Raw genomic sequence first — 21,666 nt, 5'->3', positions numbered from 1 at the left:
ACGCCAGGTTAACACTTGAAGGCAAACGGCATATCTTTCTTTGCAATCAAGCATGCATATATATATATATATATATATATATATATATATATATATATATTGCAATGAGGATGTTTGCCTAGCAGCACTCGATCTGACGTTTGAACGGTAGACTGAAACAAGTCAAAAGGGAGCTATGGCGAAGCGGGCGAGCAAGCGTTGCTTGTCTTCTTCTTCATTCACCAGCACCGTGGCCCAGTCCCTTTAGTACAATCACTCCCCACCAAAAGAGGAGCCATCCTGGCGACCTAGGGGCAGGAGAAGACAGGGGGGTCGTGGCACTGCTTTAGGCGGGAGACGTGGACAATTTCCTGGCCGCGACGACGCTGGTCGGAAGACGTGTCCATCGGCTCGATGAGGTAGTTGACTGCGGATGTTTGTCGCAGTACCCGATAGGGACCATGGTACTTGGAATGCAGCTTGGAGGAAAGGCCCGGTGGAGTAGACGGCACCCACAATCAGACCAGTGAGCCGGGAGTAAAGCACGTAGCTGTAGTGGACGTGTCGTGGCGATGCTTTTGGCGCCACTGGTCCTGGGATGTGAACGAGCGAGCGAGCTGGCGACTTTCTTCCGCGTATGCAGCCGCTCGGGAAACAGTCGTCGACTCCGAAGCATCCGGCCGGTAGGGTAGAATTGTGTCCATTGTGCATGAAGGTTCGTGTCCGTAAAGAAGAAAGAAAGGTGAAAATCCAGTGGTGCTTTGCGTTGCAGTATTATATGCGTAGGTTACGAAAGGCAGAATCCGATCCCAATTCGAGTGGTCAGATGAAACATACATGGCCAACATGTCGCCAAGGGTGCGATTAATACGCTCTGTCATGCCATTAGTTTGGGGATGGTATGCCGTGGTAGTGCGGTGAATGATGCGACACTCCTTTAGCAACGCTGTAATGGCGTCAGAGAGGAAAACGCGACCGCGGTCGCTCAGTAATTCTCGAGGTGCTCCACGCCGTAATACCAGGTTCTGAACGATAAAATGAGCAACGTCTTTTGCCGTGGCAGATGACAGGGCTGAAGTTTCAGCGTACCGCGTAAGGTGGTCGACAGCAACAATAACCCAGCGGTTGCCGCTGGGAGTGCTGGGAAGCGGACCGTATAGGTCAACGCCGAAGCGGTCGAACGCTCGAGCGGGGCATGGTAAAGGCTGCAAGGGGCCGGCAGCATGTTTAGGTGGCGTCTTGTGGCGTTGGCACAGGGGGCATGACCGTACATACTGGCGAACGAAACGATACATACCGCGCCAATAGTACCGAACCTGGAGGCGAGAGTATGTATCCAATACCCCAGCATGGCCGCATTGTGGGTCATCGTGGAACGTGGCGCAGATGTCGGAGCGGAGATGTCGGGGAATAACAAGCAACCACTTGCGACCGCTGGAGTTGTAGTTGCGGCGGTGGAGGAGGTTATCCCGAATAATAAAGTGCGTGGCTTGGCGACGGAGCGTCCGAGAGATCGGCGCTGGCGACCGGCTAGACAGGAAGTCGAGAAGCGAACAGATCCATGGGTCCTTGCGCTGCTCTGATGGCATGTCAGAAATGTTGAGGGCGAAGGCACCGCAGGCGGAAATAGACGAGCAGATAGGATCAGGTGACAGGGGTAACCGGGAAAGAGCGTCTGCGTCTGAATGCTTGCGGCCGGAGCGATAAACAACACGGATGTCGTATTCTTGTAGGCGTAATGCCCAACGAGCGAGCCGACCAGCTGGATCTTTGAGTGAAGACAACCAGCATAGGGCATGATGGTCGGTCACGATGTCAAAAGGGCGCCCATACACGTAAGGTCTAAATTTTGCGATAGCCCAAATAATGGCCAAACATTCCTTTTCAGTAACGGAGTAGTTCGCCTCAGCTTTGGTAAGGGTGCGGCTGGCATACGCTACGACGTACTCATCGAAGCCATTCTTGCGCTGTGCAAGAACAGCACCTAGCCCGACACCACTAGCGTCCGTGTGAATCTCAGTTGGAGCAGAGGGATCGAAGTGGCACAGTACTGGCGGTGAAGTGAGAAGGCGGCGCAGTTCTTGAAATGCGTCGTCACATGCCGGGGACCAGCCCGGTAGCTAGGAACGGCCGGTAAGAAGCGCGGTCAAGGGGGCGATTATGGAGGCAAAATTGTGGACGAAGCGGCGGAAATAGGAGCATAAGCCGATGAAGCTGCGAAGCTCTTTCAGGGTAGTTGGTTTGGGGAACGCGGATACAGCACTAAGTTTCGTAGGGTCCGGGAGGATACCGTCTTTTGAGACCACATGACCGAGGATAGTAAGCTTGCGAGCGCCGAAGTGGCATTTCTTCAAATTTAGCTGCAGTCCTGCAGTGGTGAGGCACGCAAGGACTTGCTCGAGGCGGCTGAGGTGTGATGCAAAGTCGGTAGAAAAAACTACAATGTCATCTAAGTAGCAAAGGCACGTGTTCCACTTCAGGCCTCGGAGAATGGTGTCCATCATTCGTTCGAAAATGGCAGGCGCATTGCAGAGGCCAAAGGGCATGACGGTGAATTCATATAGGCCATCAGGTGTTACAAAGGCTGTCTTTTGGCGATCGGCCTCTGCCATCGGCACATGCCAGTACCCGGAGCGCAGATCCAGTGAAGAAAAGAATTCCGCACCCTGTAGGCTGTCCAAGGCATCGTCGATGCGCGGCAGAGGGTAGACATCTTTACGCGTTATGCAGTTAAGGCAGCGATAGTCGACGCAGAACCTTATGGAGCCGTCTTTATTTTTAACGAGGACAACCGGAGATGCCCAGGGACTGTTAGAGGGCTGGATGATGCCACGCTGCAGCATGTCGTCAACCTGCTGGTCGATGATCCGGCGTTCAGCGGCCGACACACGATACGGACGCTGGCGCAAAGGGGTTTGTTGACCGGTGTCGATATGGTGAACGACTGCTGACGCTCGACCCAAAGACGGTTGGCCAATGTCGAAGGAGGCCCGAAAACGCTGGAGGAGCTGGATAATTTCCTCGTGCTGGACAGGTGCGAGTGCCGAGTCGACGGCATGAGCAAAGACGTCCACAGGGGCATCGGTCGCGCCAGGAGGAGTGACGGCGCAAAGCGGAAGTGGTGCCGCATCGTCAAACATGGTGGCTGGGAGGGTGCAGTCGAAATATTCAGAGCTCCCCAAGCACTCGCCGCGGAGTATGGATGAAGGGCACGCGGAGGGATTGCACACGTAAAGGGCAGCAGAACCGCCGCAAAAAGTGACGATAGCAAAAGGAAGCAGAAGGTTCCGACGGCTCGCACAAGACGCTGACGGCGTAAACAAAACAGATGAGTTCGCGACAGAGTCACACGACACAGGGACCAGAGCGGCTGAGAAAGGTGCGATGTCGATGTCCGTGGCAGCAACAACTTTAGTAGAACGGTGGTCGTCAGGGTCAAAGCAGGGCACTGATAACGTAAGTTCTGCACAAGCGCAGTCGACAACAGCTTAATTTACAGATAGGAAATTCCATCCAAGAATGACGTCGTGCGAGGAACGGGATAGAACGACAAATTCGACAACATAAAAAACGCCTTGAATGACGACCCGAGCTGTGCATGATGCTGAAGGCTGAATGCAATCCGATGTTGCCGTACGCAGCGATAGATAGATAAGTAAGTGGGGTGGTCACTTTGTTCAAATGGCGGCAAAACATTTCACTAATAACAGAAACGGCGGCTCCGGTGTCAATAAGTGCGTGTACGGTGACGCCATCGACGGACAGTTCAATTTCGTTCGCAGGAGAAAAATGAGGCCTTCAAATGTTCGACGTAAACGCAGTTCCTGCCTCGGGAACTGCGACTGTTAGTTTTCCTCGCGGGCAGGACTGAGTCGACGAACCATGGGGGAAAGGGATCGACGACGTGGGGAGGGCGACCGGCATGAATCGAAGGGGTGGCGACTAGAAGACGAGTCCGGAGGAAGATTAGACACATCATGACGCGGAAGTCAAGCAGGCATGTAGCCGGAGGCGCTCCCACTGTCAGGGAAACGGTAGTTGCGATGGCGGCAGAATCGTGCTACGTGGCCCGGGAAACCACAGGAATAGCATATTGGCCGGTTATCAGGTGTGCGCCACGGGTTGACGACAGGGGCTCCAGCGGCCGAGTAAGGAACGGGAACCGGGCGTGAAGGTGGTGGCGGCACATGGAAAGTTCCGATGGTCCGGTAGGCGTCAGGAGCCGGAGGAACATAAGGCCGGGCGACAACGTTAGCGTACGTCAGTGGTCCAACAACGGGCTGTGGATGAGGGGCAGGTGGTAGCGCCTCAGCAACTTGCGTTTGAAGCACCTGACGAAGCGAAGGAGCCAAGGAAGTTACCGGCTCAGGAGGGCTAGTCGCCAGAGACAGTTGCCGCGCGACTTCCTGGCGGATGAACTGGTTTATTTGCGGCATTAAAGCAGAAATGTCGGCAGCGTCACGGCTAAAATCCAAGGGAGCGAGATCCGCGGTATCCTGCTGAGCAGCAGAACGTGTCGTGGCATGCTGCTTGCGCAGCTCGTCGTACTGCTGACAGAGCTGAATTACCTCGGCAACCGTCTGGGGACTCTTGGCGACGAGCATCTGGAAGGCGTGGTCATCGACGCCTTTCATGACGTGCTTGATCTTGTCAGCTTCGTCCATGGATGAGTTGACGTGCCGGCAGAGCGAGAGCACGTCTTCAATGTAGCTGGTAAAGGTCTCGTCAGTGCGTTGAACGCGACCGCGCAATCGCTGTTCAGCACGAAGGCGGCGAACGGCGGGACGGCCGAAAACCTCAGTCAAAGTGCTTGTGAAAGCGGACCAGGTGGTAAAACTGGATTCATGATTTCTGAACCAGAGGTTTGCCACACCCGTCAAATAAAAGCCTACATTAGTGAGCTTGTCGCGGCCGGCCCACTTATTATATGGGCTTACACGGTCGTATTCGGCGAGCCAGTCCTCGGCGTCGAGGTCCTCTGCTCCGCTAAATATAGCAGGATCGCGCTGCCGGACGACGCCAGGGCAGACAATGGTCGGGGGTACGGGAGCAGCAGCCTGGGACGGTCCGGGATCATTCATAGCAGGAGCTCGTGGTAGCGTCCGACTGCGGAGTTCCAGGATGTGGGAGAGAAACCCAGCACCTCCACCAGATGCAATGGGGATGTTTGCCTAGCAGCACTCGATCTGGCGTTTGAACGGTAGACTGAAACAAGTCAAAAGGGAGCTATGGCGAAGCGGGCGAGCAAGCGTTGCTTGTCTTCTTCCTTCACCAGTACCGTGGCCCAGTCCCTTCAGTACAATATATATATATATATACGTAGTGACGTCACCACGGTTTCATATATAAAAGGGAGGACCGTCTAGCAACTCCTTGAGTTCATTAGAAGACTGCCATGGGTAGACCACAAAAATTAGACACCAGAGGACCAGCGTGAATACAATGCTCGCCCGTGGTAGGTGTTTGATATAGCTTCGCTGGACATTCACTTTCGCAGGGCGGGATGGCGGCCAACTTTTTTAGCTTCGCCGAATTCTTAAAAAAAATGGCTATGGCAAATCGTACAATTCCAGCCACTGAGCTAAATTAGTCGATGAGGCGGCCATTACTTCTACGAGAAATCAAAAGGTTTAATGAAATAATCAACAGAATGAAGTTAATTTAATTAATTGATCTATTTATTAGTGTAGTTATGTTAATCACACAATTAAGCATTATTTCTCGTAGATGTAACGGCCGCCTCATCGAGTAACTTAGCTCAAGGGTTAGAATTGTGCTATTTGCTACAGGAAAGTTTTAAAACCTTGGTGCAGCTTAAAAGAAAACGCACCTTACATAACAGCACTAATATAATCAGCTTACATGCAGCCCCAGATATGCAGGAGCTAGGCTCGGATTTCCAGCAGAATTACCCAGTGAAATAACAAACGGTACCTAAACATTGTCCCTCCAACAAATATCCTTTTTCAAGTGCATGTCCTGTTTTGTTTTGCCGGCCAAGGAAGTTATTGATATGCGCGTTCCTTGTCCACGCGGACCAGGAACGCGCATATCGACAGTTGCAAGTTGCGCGGACAAGGAACGCGACATGTGCGTTCCTTGTCCGCGCAAGCGTTCTAACTGCGCCTCCGCGGTAAGGCCAAATGAAAGCTGCTTGCCCCCGAGGAGTTCAGCAAGTCCGACGGGCGGCCAAGGCCAGTGGAGCCCTGGACTAAGGGAGCCACCCATCGGTCTTTGACCCCTGTCCTTACCTCCGTGTCTACATATAATAAAGTTTACTACTATAACTGCAAGGACCGCGCAGCGGCGTTCAATTGTACATTAATGCTTTGACATTCACAGCTCATAAAAAGTGCTTAGGTGTCCTCGGATTTTTTATTTTCTTTGATTTCCGCATTCTGTATGTGCCACTGGGGGTGTGCCCGTTGGCCGATCCTCCAGGAGGGGTATGCCCGACTGTGACACAAAAGGTACTGAATCCCTAAATGTTGCTTGATACCTGTCTTACGCTTCGGTGTATACACAGAACTTCAACCACCGTTTTTTGCTCGACAATCATCATACATTGCCTTCGTCTTTGTCACGTCGTTGCGTATGCTGTGCATCCGTCTGATTTGGCGTTTGTATTTCGTCATAGCTTGTGAGCGACGCAATGCATAAACATAAAAATGGCATGAGAATAAAGTGGGACCTTTGTGGTGCATAACCTTAAACATTTCACGAGATTACACGTTGCATAGCACGAAAGCAGACAAAATTGTACGCATCGCCGTTAGTAGTAAAGCATTTAATTGAACTTCACATAATTCAATTTCATTCACATAATTTAAAAATGTGCGTTAGATGTGCATAATTTTCAAGATCGTAAGCACTTCTTTGAATACCAACCCCGATTTCGGCGAGTGTGTATGTAACACCTAGTCTATGGTTGCCAAACATAGCTGTCGCCAAGTTTTGATATTAGAACCCTTAAATATTACTCAGTCGTATAACTGGTTTGCAGATGCTTTAGTGATGTTAAGAGACAACTATATTTATGCAGGTATTGTGTCGTGATTTATTGGCTGATCATGAACAGATAAGCGCCCACTGGCACCATATTGGGAATCAAAATGTCTTGAAATGTAAGCCGCTTTGCAGGAGCTAACATTGCAGACGCTGCACATAAACGTCGAATACGGACATTGCCTGCCCAGTCGATAGTGCTGTATTTCCGTCTACGTGGAATGTTTATCGAATAAATGAGTGCAATTTTTAAACATCGATGTAAAGCACGTGCATCAACTTTACCTTAATTTAAAGTTCCAGTCACGCGTTCAGGAACATCTTATCGTACTCTGTGTGCGAATGTGGCTGTATGTAGTAGATAATAAAAGCTACACTGCTATGGTAGCAGTTCTATGCAATCGCCATTGACGCCAATGCCGCGTCAATGGCTCAACACCACCAAGCTTGCCCGCTTAGACGTTGCTTGCAGGGAAGGTATCCCAAATTATCTTTAAATGTTTTTCACTTCAAAGTAGTGGAAGCGGCAGCTAATCAATCTATTGGGCGGATAAAAGCTCTCACAGCTTCGCACAGTGCAATATTGGCTGCATACGCACAGCGGCACACGTCGTCCGATTTAGAGATCCGTAGTTTTGCTTCTTCCTCTTTTATGTCTTGTATTTCGTGTCTACTTATTCTTGCCACCGCCTTCACCCGACTTCTTTCTCATTGCAACTCGTTTATAAGTAATTTTCCAAGTAGGACATTTGTTTGGCCATTTAACTAGGTATATCTCGGTTTATTTAGGCCATTTATCTTTTTATCCAGGGCGTTTATCTAGGTCAACTATACTCACAGGCGACCCTGATCACGAAAGAGAAATAACTAAGGGTATACATCAGCAAAAACCAATAGGCGGGCGTATAAGGTCCATGCAGCTCATTATATCTGTCAGTTTTTTTTCTGTGAGTATAGCGATCGTCGTTGTCAGGTATGGATTTATGTCCGTTGCAGTATTCTTAGCTCTCATATGCCTTGTTATACAACATATCCCTAGTATACAGTATTTTAGCGAACCAAAGCGCCTCCTGCAATTTCGCGTTCTGGTGCATTATTTCGATGACAGGAAGAAGGCAGTACGGATTATGGAGCAAACTTTTGGCGTAGCTTACACTCTACTAGAGATCAAGAAGCTGAGCTGCCTAGATCAAGTAAGCAGTGGTCGTTTACAGAATGAGTTCCGATTGATAGGAAACGAAATTTGATGGAGGCGTGGGGCCAGGTGATGTGAGGCGTTCAGGAAATTTGGCAGCATAGTAGCGTTCACCGCACAGTGGACATGAAATTGCCTGCTGCTGTTAATTATATTGATGTAGCGCTCGATCATATTTCAATGAAGACAAGTTTAAAGTTGCTCGATATTTTAATACGTCGTAAGTGTTCCCGCCTCTGCCTCTTTCATAATATTGATTAATATAACCTGTTTTGAAAGAAACATTTTTCTCCGCCTACCTACAGTTAATCAAAGTCAGACCACTCCTTTAAGGTAGGAGTGCCTGCTTGCCATACGAGCTTGTTTATCCAATCTTTGATCCATAAAACAAGCTTCGGATGAAACCACCTTCCTGGTTCCACCGCGCGCATCCCAGATTGTAAGAACTTCAAGTCTGCTGTATACAATGCTTTTCCTTAAATTTAATGCATATGTATGTTCTCTTTACCGCTCCTTTTCTTAACGCCTTCGCGATTTGGAGGTACTTGAAATAAATAAATAAATAAATAAATAAATAAATAAATAAATAAATAAATAAATAAATAAATAAATAAATAAATAATAAATAAATAAATAAATAAATAAATAAATAAATAAATAAATAAGTTGATCCTTTGTGAAGTTGTAGCATCAATTCTTCAGTAGTTACGCAACAGGTTAAGGAAGGGCTGAGGTTTTGTTTTCATTGCGATAGCAGTTATATGGACATCCAAGCGCATTTCTGCCGTCGCTGTCGCTGTGATGTTCCGTATAAAGCCCAAACACGAAAACATTGTTGCCGCGCGCCGTACGCTGTATGTGTGAGTGAGAGCTCGCCAGGGTCAGCCGACCATCGCGTCTCAATCTCGCGCTCGCGAGGGAGGAAGGTGGGGGCGGAAGAGCGATTGTTGTTTTGAAGAGGAAGAAAGCCGTCTTCTTTTCTGCGTGAGGCACGGGGGGCGAGGGAGGTTTTACTCCGGCGCCTGCTGCTTATGGCGCGGCCGCGCGATCACCGATCTTCAAAGCGGTCTGTGATGTGGACAAAATGTGCCGAATGCCGGTAGCATCGTATGCGCTGTACTTTCGACGTTTAGTTCGCTTTAAAGCGAGAGACGGCACGAATGTTAATTCGCTTGCTGCTGCTGTCGCGCTTCCTCACTCCAGCATTTTGACAGCGAGTTTCCGCAGTCATGGAGCGAGATGTGTTGATGTTTACCTGTGCCCGCATGAGGCCGTGCTTGGTAATTTAGTTCGTAAGGTAATGTTTACAACTTCATACATCCGATATTGTCGGGGTCATGAGGGAGGTAGTGGCCGAATACTGCACCAGGGAGGAAAATTCCTGTTCTGGTGAGGGAGTGACTTTGATGAAGCTTAGTGGGCCTGCCTAGTTTGGTTGCACCTGAACTAATATAGCCCCACTAGCTCTCGGCAATATTTTTTTGCCGGTGTCACGCACCACTCCATGCCTGAAAATGCAGTGGACTGGAGTAGGATTCGAACTTACGACCTTCAGATTTGAAGTCGGGTGTTCTACTCTGCTCCACGCCGCCACCTACAGCATAATTCTACAGCATTAGTGAGAGGGTAACAGTCGTCGAAATAAAGCTGAATAGGAGGTACAAAGTGAAGGTAGTACAAGCCTACGCCCCAACCTCTAGTCACGATGATGAAGAAATAGAACAGTTTTATGAAGATGTCGAATTAGCAATGAGAAACCGGGTGCAAACTCAGTATACTGTAGTCATGGGCGACTTCAGTGCAAAATTGGGGAAAAAGCAGGTTGGCGAGCAAGCAATTGGCAACTATGGCATCGATTCTAGGAATGCAAGAGGAGAGATGTTGGTAGAATTCGCGGAAAGGAATAGACTCCGACTAATGAATGCATTCTTGAGGAACCGCAGCAACAGGAAGTGGACCTGGAAAAGCCCTAATGGAGAAACAAAGAATGAAATAGATTTCATACTCTCTGCCGATCCAAGCATAGTGCAGAATGTAGAAGTGTCAGGTAAGGTAAAGTGCAGTGACCATAGGTTAGTGAGGTCTTGGATTTCTCTCAATTTTAAGAGAGAAAGAGTGAAATTAGTCAAGAGGAAACAGGGCAACCTAGACGCAGTAAGGGTGAAAGCAGAACAATTCAGGCTGGTGCTCGCAAACAAATATGCAGCTTTAGAACAGGAAGATGAAGATAACATTTGGCAGCGGAAGCAGCCGCAGACGGACAGGAAATCTGAATATCGGACTCTGTATTTACAGGTTGGTGACTTGGTCTATCAATATTTTTATGTGCATACGTGCTGCTGCTGCTAAAGCCGCCTGTGTGCTTCGAGTGTCCTTGGTGCCTGTTTAAATGTCTCGGTGTTGTGTGTGCCGATCTGCCGTCCCCGAAAATGACCTTTATATGACTTGCTGTGAATGTAAGTTCAAGTTCCACTTTGGTTCGTGTTCCGGTATAGCTGAAGAAGCTCTTGCAGGGAAGCGTGATGGCTCTAAGAAGTCATGGAAATGTGAAACATGTCGGGGGGTGGGGCAGGGGACGGACGCTGCAACCATTCGACAGGCGCCACATGGGGACATAGCGGCTAAACTTGTGGCCATTGAAATGAAACTAGATGCTCTTTTGGTTCTGCCAACAAAACTTGTAGAACTGGAGACGTCTGTTCAACATCTTTCTGATAAATTTGATGAATTTCAGATGAGGCTGCAGGCTCAGGAAAATGTTACCTCGCAACTATCGAACAGAGTCGACAAACTTGAACGGGTTGATTCGAGCAGTGAATTGGTCCAAATGAAATTCGATGTGGACAACCTTGAATACCGTAGCCGTATGTTAAATATTGAAGTGCACGGTGTTCCCGAAAGCGACAATGGAGACCTAATGATGAAGGTGAACGAACTTGCGACACAAATTAACCTTCCGCTCTTGAGCAAGAACGATGTCTCTGCTATACATAGACTTCCGGCTAAACCAGGTAAAACTCGGGCAGTCATTGTCCGCTTTGCTCGGCAAGAACTTCGCGATTCGTGGCTAGCAAATAAGAAACACCTGAGGGAACAAGGACACGTGTTTTTATGTGAAAACATGACGCGCCTATCACGCGCTATTTTATCAAAGGCAAAAGAGTGGGCCCAGACCTCAGGTTATGCATATGTATGGCATTCAAATGACAAAGTTCTAGTGCGAAGAAAGAGCGGTGACCGTGCTGTAGTCATACGTGAAGTGGGCGATCTCGCCAATCTGGCAGCTTCGAAGTGATAGCGACATACGTGATAGCAAAACGTGCATCCTGTTATCTAAACCGCGATGGCGCCCCTACAATTCCAATTTTCCCGTGATGTTGCAGCCTTAAAATATCAGTGTCCTGTTTCCATTTTTCATCTAAATGCACGGAGCCTAAGAAAGAAGTTTGATGAAGTTAATTTATATTTATCCGAACTTAAGCACTGTTTTGACTTACTTTGTTTTAGCGAAACAGGGTTTACATCGGAGGACGAATGTGTTACTGTCCCTGGATATGAGTGCACCTCTGTTTGCCGAACAAAGAAACGTGGTGGTGGAATTGCTCTTTATGTTCGCTCTGGTTTATCCTATAGTATAATTCCTGATCTTATGGTTGTCAATGAATGTTACGAATGCATTGGTTTGCAATGCATGGATAACCTGATTGCACTTGTTTACCGCCCCCCTTCAGGATCGGTGAATGTGTTTCTGGAATTTATTGAAAAAATATTCGAACTATGTATTGAACTCAAACTTGAAACAATCTTAATAGGGGATTTTAATATAGATGTTTGTCCTGGCAATCTAGAATTTAGGCGTTTTCAGGAAATTTTTGAATCATATGGTTGTTCAAATGTGATTGACGTGCCTACACGCATTACTCCCACAACCCAGACAACGCTTCACCTCTGTGTGACGAGTTTTTCACCTGAACATATCAGAGCAGGGGTCCTGATGTGCGGTTTGAGTGATCACTTACCGATATATTGTTTATTGCCCCACAGACAGCCTTCCAAATCGACTCCTGTAAACTTCATGAGGCTGAGCATACTCAGATAAAAATGTCGAAAGATTTGTTGAATTAATTTCTGGTAATCGGTGGGATAGAGTTACTGCAAATACTGATGCAAACACAGCTTATGAGACTTTTATATCGACTTTCGCGCAGTTATATGACCGATATGACAAAGGACCACTTGTGAAATACAAAAAGCACAAAAAAGCAAGCAAGCCTTGGATATCGCGTGATCTTTACAACAGAATTAAACTACGTAATAGACTTTTTCAATTTTTTTTGAAAAGCCGAAGTGAAGATGATTTCCGGGCATTCAAATCGGAACGAAATAAGTTGAATTCTGATATCAAACGCGCCAAGCAAGAACATTACATGAACAAGTTTGCGGCTGTCACGAGAAATTCAAATACGATGTGGAGAATGGTCAATGAGATAATGAACAAAAACACTACAGCTAAAAAAAGATTGCATTTCAACGTAGCGGACTATCGGACGTTCAAACTGCGAATACATTCAATTGACACTTTATAGATGTTGGTTCATCCTCGCAACTTGATGTACCGGTCACTTGCACGGAACATATATCATATCGGTGTTCTTCTACGATGTTCTTGGTGGCCACTGATGAGCACGAAATACAGACTATATCTCATCATTAAAAGATCATTGTGCTGCTGGTGCAGACCATGTAAAAGTGAAGCCACTGAAAGCCGTTAGCGAATAAAGCGGCCTGCATGAGCACGCCGCTAGCACATATCTGCAACCTAATTCTTTCAAATGGCGACTTCCCAGAAAAAATGAAGCTGGCACGGGTGACTGTTATTCATAAGGGTGGTTCAGTAAATGATATGAATAACTATAGGCCAATCTCCGTACTTTCTGTTTTTGCTAAAATTGCTGAGCACGTAATAAACAAAAGACTCAGTGGGTTTTTAAACACGCAAAAAATAATAGCACATGAGCAATATGGTTTCTGTAAGGAAAAATCTTCAGAAACTGCTTTACTTAAAATAAAAGAGCAAATCCTTGACAACATAGAAAAGCGAATACTAACTCTCGGTATATTTCTTGACTTTAGAAAGGCGTTTGACTGCGTTCAACATGACGTCCTTCTTGAAAAACTACCGCTTTACGGAATTCGTGGTGTTGCATTATCCTTAATAAAAAGCTATTTAACCGGAAGAACCCAATACACAACAATAAATGGCGTTAGTTCGGAAGTTCTCACCATTAAATGCGGCGTGCCGCAGGGCTCCATCTTGGGGTCAGTCTTATTTTTATTGTATATTAATGACATTGTAAATGTTCAAGGCTATTCTAATATTATGCTATATGCCGGTGGCAACTAACGTCTTTTTCTCAGGAATGGCTATACAATTAAAACCTTTTTGAACAGGCTAACATCTGGTTACAGCAATTGGATATGTGGCTCAATGCAAACAAGCTTCAGCTAAACATAGGTAAAACTAAGTATTTACTTTTCAAATCAAAAGGAACGATGACTCACTCGCATTTTCAGCTGCAATTCTAAAAAGTAAAGATCGAACAGGCAAACCAGCCAAATTTCTGGGCGTCATATTCCACTGAAGACATGTCGTGGACGCCGCATGTAGATTCTCTCAGAAATAGTATTGCTCATGCAGTAGGTGCGCTAAACAGGTTGAGATATCTGTTACCGACAAGCGTGAAAATCAACATTTACAATGCCCTCATACATTCTCGATTAACATATTGTCTCTTAGTTTGGTCGACCACTACTAAATATAATTTATCATCACTTCAAACACTGCAAAACCGTGCACTACGTGCAATAGGAAACTTAGGACGCATGGAAAGCACCAAACCAATCTATAGCAAATACGAAATATTGCCAGCATCAAAACTTTGCACATATAAACTATTCCTCGAAATTTTCCGGCAATTTCAGATAGACAAGTCCTCTTTCCAAAAACAATACCACGTAAAAACAACAGGATATAACTTCAGAAATAGTCTGGTAGTTACACCACGCAGTAGAACCAAATATGGTGAACAAAAACTTGCCGTGTAAATTCCTCGTCTCTTAAATGACTATCCTCTGGCCACAGATCTTTTAAATTCTGGAACCTCCAAGCAAACTTTTAGAAAAGTGATAAGAAAATTATTGTTTGCAGAAGAAGAAAACCAAAGTTAGGCTATCATGTATATTCCTTCGAAACCCTTTTTTTCTTTTTTCGTTCTGGCTACAGGTGTTTGCAGATTACGTAATATTGTTTTGCTTACCTAATTTTTTGGCTTGATCTTGGTTTACTGCTGTGTATCATTCTTACTTCATTTTTTTCGCTTCAAATGCTTATAAGATGCATGTATAAAGTTGTACTTGCCTTTACTTTTTTCTTTTCCTTTTTTGAATTTTGCGATCAATCTGTTTATTATAAGTATAATTGTTTTTCACATGTGTCTTTAATATATTCTGTACTGTCATACTGCTGCTGCTGCTGTATGGGTGGCACGGCCCAGTCAGGCAATGTATTGCCTTTAGCTGTGCTCCCTAGGACAATTCTTATATTGTCCTAAATACATTAATAAAGAAAGAAAGAAAGAAAGAAAGAAAGAAAGAAAGAAAGAAAGAAAGAAAGAAAGAAAAGGAGTGAAACCGTAACTAGGCTGATCTCAGAAGCAGCAATTGAAGTGGGAGGTAAGGCACCAAGGCAACCAGTAGGGAAGCTCTCCCAAGAAACAAAGGACCTATTAAGAAACGACAAAACATGAAAGTGTCCAACTCAAGAGATCAGATAGAATTCGCTGAACTCTAAGAACTGATCAACAAGAAGAAAGTAAGGGATATTCGAAATTATAATGTGGGAAAGATTGAGGAAGCCGTAAAATATGAACGCAGTATGAAATCAGTAAGACGAAAGCTTGGCATAGGACAAGGCATGATGTATGCACTGAAAGATAAGCCTGGTAATATCATCAGCAATTTCGATGACAGTAAAAGCAGCGGAAAGAATTCTATTCTGACCTGTACAGTTCCCAAAACACCCAAGCTACTTTCATTCGAAATAGTGATGAACCAGGATACAGAGGCTCCTTCTATAACTAGCGATGAAGTTAGAAGGGCCTTGAAAGACATGACCAGAGGAAGAGCTGCTGGAGAAGATGGAATAACAGTAGATTTAATCAAAGATGGAGGAGATATCATGCTTGAAAAGCTTGCGGCCCTTTATACGCAATGCCTCACAACTTCAAATGTACCAGAGAGCTGCAAAAACGCCAACATAATACTTATCCATAAGAAGGGAGACGTTAAAGAATTGAAGAATTACAGATCCATTAGCTTGCTTTCAGTATTGTATAAAATATTCACCAAGATAATTTCCAATAGAATCAGGGCAACACTTGACTTCAGCCAACCAAGAGAACAGGCTGGCTTCAGGAAGGGATATTCTACGATGGATCATATCCATGTCATTAATCGGGTATAATAGAGAAATCTGCGGAGTACAATCCACCTCTATATATGGCTTTCATAGATTATGAAAAGGCATTTGATTCAGTAGAGATACCAGCAGTCATAGAGGCATTGCGTAATCAAGGAGTACAGGAGGCATACGTGAATATCTTAGCAAATATCTACAAGGATTCCACAGCTACCTTGGTTCTCCACAAGAAAAGTAGAAAGTTACCTATCAAGAAAGGGGTCAGGAAAGGAGACACAATCTCTCCAATGCTATTCACTGCATGCTTAGAAGAAGTATTCAAGCTCTTAGACTGGGAAGGTTTAGGAGTGAGGATCAACGGACGAATATCTCAGCAACCTTCGGTTTGCAGATGACATTGTCCTATGCAGCAACAATGGCAACGAATTACAGCAAATAATTGAGGACCTTAATCTAGAAGTGTAAGAATTGCGTTGAAGATGAATATGCAGAAGACAAAGATAATGTTCAATAGCCTGGCAAGGGAACAAGAATTCAGGATCGCCAGTCACCTCTAGAGTCTGTAAAGGAGTACGTTTATCTAGGTCAATTACTCACAGGGGACCCTGATCATGAGAAAGAAATGTACAGAAGAATAAAATTGGGTTGGAGTGCATACGGCAGGCATTGCCAAATCCTGACAGGGAGCTTACCACTGTCGCTGAAAAGACAAGTGTACAATCATTGCATTCTACCGGTGCTAACATATGGGGCAGAAACTTGGAGGTTAACAGAGAAGCTCGAGAACAAGTTAAGGACCGCACAAAGAGCGATGGAACGAAAAATATTAGGAGTAACGTTAAGAGACAGGAAGATAGCGGTGGGAATCAGGAGAACAAACGGGGATAGCCGACATTCTAGTTGACATTAAGAGGAAGAAATGGAGCTGGGCAGGCCATGTAATGCGTAGGATGGATAACCGGTGGACCATTAGGGTTACAGAATGGATACGAAGAGAAGGAAAGCGCAGTCGAGGACGGCAGAAAACCAGGTGGGATGATGAAGTTAGGAAATTCGCAGGGGCAAGTTGGAATACGCTAGCGCAAGACAGGGGTAATTGTCGATCGCAGGGAGAGGCCTTCGTCCTGCAGTGGCCATAAAATATAGGCTGATGATGATGATGACATCCGATAAAGCTTCTATCCTTACTTCGTATAGCTGTCTACTAATTTGCTATCGCAACTGATGCTTCGCCTTCCGGGCGGAACTGAGATGTTTTGTTCAGCCTTTAATTCACTGATGACACCGACGGCACCGCTATCACAGAGCTAGAGCAACGGTCTGACGGCGACGCCGCAAGTGCAGCAATAAAGTTAGAATGTGGGAAGCAGCACGACACAAAGAATAAACGGTCAAGGCATTTTTGTGTCGTCTGTACTGCGCGCGACTTCACACATTCTAAAATCTTTAGTCACCAACTCACCCAAGTGTCAAACTTGAAGTGAAGAAATGTTGCTTTAAGGGGAAGCTTTACCTCAGGAGAATACCTAATTTATGACAAAAAAATTATGACATCGTTTTTCTCAGCATACACAACGCTAGCCTCGATGGAATATGTTGTGCTTATTTATTTATTTATTTATTTATTTATTTATTTATTTATTTATTTATTTATTTATTTATTTATTTATTTATTTATTTATTTTTACTACAGCCTTATATTTTAGGGCTATATCAAGAGTGGGTGAAACTGCAAGTGACATAAAAATTAGCCACGAAAGAAAATCACCAGTCCTTCCCCTGTCGAGAAAATGGGGGTAAGCTAAGCTTGTCGTGTGTGTATCTGACCTTCATGGTGATTTTCCTTTTTTCTCCCTCTCTTCCTCTCTCTTTCTCTCTCTCTCTTTCTTTCTTTCTCTCTTTCTCTCTTTTTTTGTCACTGGTATGTGCCATTGAGCTCGGACCCTTTCTGCACTACCACCAGGATCGGCCCCCTTTTTAGCGTGACACCACCGCCACCACCACCATCACCGCCGACACTTGTGAGCCTATAAAGCTTCGCTTAAAAAGAAAAAAAAAACGCCGACAACAATGAAAGCAATTTAGATATAGACAAGTGTACTAATGAAAGTGCAAGTTAGCATTCCTCTTTCGAGTCCCTTTAATGTTGTGGAAGTGAAACATCTGTGGATTACTAGTGAGCCCCGTGGGCGGGGTTTTTAGTCCCTCCCGGTGGCTTCGCGCAGATGCGGCTGCTGCTGGTGGCGGACTCGCGGCTGTCCTACTCGTCGGGCGTGTCGCTATCTGCGTGGGACGACGAGCGGTTCGTGCGGCGCACCTACCGAGCCGCCCTGGAGCACGTGCGGCCCCACGCGGTCGCCTTCCTGGGCGACGTGTTCGCCGAGCCGCCTGCGCTGCCCAACGATACGCAGGAGCTCAGACAGCGCTTCTGGGATGTCTTCGGGCCGCTCAACGAGTCCATGTAAGCCCGCTTAGTGACACCAACCGGCACTCTCGCACGCACTGCGTGAATTGTATACTCCGTTTCAGACACCAGGTGCAACGCCGTCGAGATTAGAGAGACTTTTACGGCGAAGCTGTTAGCCTCTAGTTGGTCGGGAATTTTCGTGGCGTGCTCACACAAGAAACGGCTGCTGGAAAAGGGGCCTGCAGTTTGAGTTTCCGCGTAACAGAATTATCTTTTCTCGTATGTTCTATCATGTCTGCAGGTTGTAAGTCATACTCACCGAATTTTCTGACGCATTTTACTTTGAGCCTTTCAATTACTTCAATAACGCACTTGCGCTAGCAAGGGGGGGGGGGGGGGGGTTGGAATAGGATTTATATTGTGTTAACGGTACCGCCATCTAGAGGCCGCGGCCACTCAGGCAGACCTCGAACGGTAGCTGGAGAAGGGCTTTGTCTTCCAGTTTCCGCGTCACAGATTTATATTGTCTCGTGTATTCGAATAACAATTTGAAGCTATAATGTATGCAGCTTGTGTGTAAGTCATACTTAACGCATTTTCTGACGTGATTTACTGTTAAATATTAATTTAGTTCAATAAGGCACTTGCACTTGGCAGACCGCCTAGGTAATTAAGGATATATGCTGCACTTCCGCGCACGTGCGTGCGCGCGTGACGTTGCTAGTGGTGGTGGTGCTTGTGTAACGTCGCCTAACGTCAGTTGGGGCGGTGGTACTTGCCTAACGTCCGCACCAGCTTAGCTGTACATTCACTTTCACAGGGTGGAATGGCGGCGGATTCTTTTTCTTTTGCAGTGGCTGCGTTCGCACTTGGAAATTGTTCGAGGTTTTTTAGGGGAGTGGGAGTAGTGATTTTTGAGACCAAATCGAATAGTGACAGAATCGAATCGAATTGAATATCGAATAGCTTTCGAATAATGAATAACGGTTATCAGATTTACCCTACACGAAGTTCACATCCCAGCATTCTTAAAGCTAGCAAGTTTCTGTTATTACAGAGAGCATTATGAAGCGTTCTTTATTAAAAGCACAAACGAAGCATCAGGAGCAAACTACTTTCTTCGCATGTACAGGGCTCTTCAGAGTGTGCGAGTGATCGCTGTATAGCCTGTAAGTATGGCTACTTAAGTGAGATAGCGTGTTCCACTACACAAGGTCTCCTGTTTTTATGCGAGAGCATCAAATGACCCATTGAGCGAAAAAAATCAGAGCATATCCACGGGGTGAATGATGATGAGTGGGCGAAGCTCCGGAGGGAATCATCGGATCTCCCGCTTAAGGGGACGCTAGCACAAACGCGTTAGAAACGTGCAGTACTCTCTAGTAAGGGGGAGCGGCCACAGCGTCTTACGCAGCCATTTACACATGCCGGAACGTGCACCGCGTTTGCCGACGCCATCACATGACTGCTGAGAGAGTATACCCCCCGTATTCATAAACGCTCCTCGACTTGAACTTGACTTGCCACCGCTTTGGGCAGCGCGTTCGAAACGCGTTGAAGGTAAGGCGGAGAGGCCACAGCGTCTTACACCAGCTTCTTACACGGGCCGTAACGCGCTAGCACAAACGCGTTAGAAACGCGCTAGAAACGCGGCCTTTCGTTAATGCTGGGTATTTATTGCCATCGTGGTGCGTTTGTCCTTGTCCGCTTCGTGGCGTAGTGGGCTAACGCCTCGCGCTCGGAGGCGAGGGGTCCCTGGTTCGATTCCTCGCTACGGACACAACTTCGGAATTTTAGGGGCGAGGCTCCTTATAGCGGCACCCGTTCGTCCCCGTCGTCGTAGTGTGTAACCAGTCTGAGAAAAATGAGAAAAAAATTCCGAAGTTGTGTTGTGTCCGTAGCGCGGAATCGAACCAGGGACCCCTCGCTTCCGAGCGCGCGGCGTTAGCCCACTACGCCACGAAGCGGACATGGACACACGCACCACGATGGCAATAAACAGCATTAACGAAAGGCCGCGTTTCTAGCGCGTTTCTAACGCGTTTGTGCTAGCGCGTTACGGCCCGTGTAAGAAGCTGGTGTAAGACGCTGTGGCCTCTCCGCCTTACCTTCAACGCGTTTCGAACGCGCTGCGCAAAGCGGTGGCAAGTCAAGTCGAGGAGCGTTTATGAATACGGGGGGTATACTCTCTCAGCAGTCATGTGATGGCGTCGGCAAACGTGGTGCACGTTCCGGCATGTGTAAATTGCTGCGTAAGACGCTGTGGCCGCTCCCCCTTACTAGAGAGTACTGCACGTTTCTAACGCGTTTGTGCTAGCGTCTCCTTAAGCGGGAGATCCGATGATTCCCTCCGGAGCTTCGCCCACTCATCATCATTCACCCCGTGGATATGCTGTGATTTTTCTTCTCATTTTTCTCAGACTGGTTACACACTACTACTACGACGACGGGGACGAACGGGTGCCGCCATAAGGAGCTTCGCCCCTAAAATGTGGCGGTGTCTGTAGCTGCCAAACGGCACCTAAATTCCCATTGGCTGTGACGCCCCGTCGGGAGCGCGCCTCGACAGAGCAGGCGAAGGGGAACACCTGCTGCCGCCTTAGCTCGCCAGGTGTTGCGTGAGGGGAGAGGGCATCGCCGCGACGTCACGTCACCAGAGCGCCTCGACGGAGCAGTTACGGCGACGCGACGGAGAACGTCTTCGATGTGCAGCCAAGTGTGGCTCTGAACGCCCGTTTGCTCGAAAACGCGAAGCGGAGCGGCGTCGAGTGGCGGCGTTGAGCCCCGAGGAACGTAATGGACATTTAGCACAGAAAAATGAAGTGGAAGTGCATATGCAAAACTCGAGTGCAAAACTCGAAGGACCGCTCAGCGGCATTCAAGTGGACATTAATGATTTCGCATTCACAACTCATAAGACGTGCTTAGGTTTCTTATGTCTGTACTATGCCCCCGGGGGTGAAAATTTACCGCACTTCTGCACCAATCTTACTGTTTAATTGGGCGCCGTTGACATTTTGAAATATTGGACATGTATTCGAAAAATATTCACCTTTGCGAATAGTGACTATTCGATTCGAAGACTGAATCGAATAGAACACTATTCAATTGTTAATTAAGAAGTTTCGAACATTTGCACACCCCTAACATTTTTTCAGCTATTGTGCTAAACGGATGGTTCTCGAATGTTACCGCTGCTTCTATCAGTTGTCTATATTGTCGCCGAACTCTGAACATTGAAATAAATAAGAACCTTGTGCAACAAGATTGCATGCGGGAAGCGACCAATTTTTGTTTATTATGGATGGCACGCGAGCACCTTTAATTATGCTGGAATGTTCGACGAGTCAGGTATAAATAGCCGACGCGCTTGAGCAGGAGATCAGATTCTCGACGATCGCCGACTTCGCTCGCCGCTATCGTTGTGCTTGAGTGTTACTTGTTTTGTTGGGCACAAGTTCACCCAATAAAGATTTAAACTCATATCTCACAGTTTTGACACTGCGTCGTTCTTCACCGTCACTATAACATGACAAGATTATATAAACGTTGAGAAGGAATTATGCGGATCACGTATATGATAGACGTTACACAATCACGAAC

General features: G+C 46.6%; 1 protein-coding gene across 1 annotated transcript in view; it reads left to right on the top strand.

The window, feature by feature from the left end:
* LOC119456593 (uncharacterized) overlaps positions 1 to 21,666 on the top strand; it is a 39,677-nt gene that overhangs the window by 1,971 nt on the left and 16,040 nt on the right. Inside the window, exon 2 of the mRNA XM_037718423.2 lies at positions 17,882 to 18,117. Within this exon, the coding sequence (XP_037574351.2) occupies positions 17,882 to 18,117 (236 nt within the window). The remainder of the gene's footprint in view (positions 1 to 17,881; positions 18,118 to 21,666) is intronic.

Source organism: Dermacentor silvarum, chromosome 6 (genome assembly GCF_013339745.2).
Source record: "Dermacentor silvarum isolate Dsil-2018 chromosome 6, BIME_Dsil_1.4, whole genome shotgun sequence".
Lineage (NCBI taxonomy): Eukaryota > Metazoa > Arthropoda > Arachnida > Ixodida > Ixodidae > Dermacentor > Dermacentor silvarum.
Note: the sequence above shows the minus strand (reverse complement) of the source record. Positions and strands in the feature narration are given on the sequence as shown.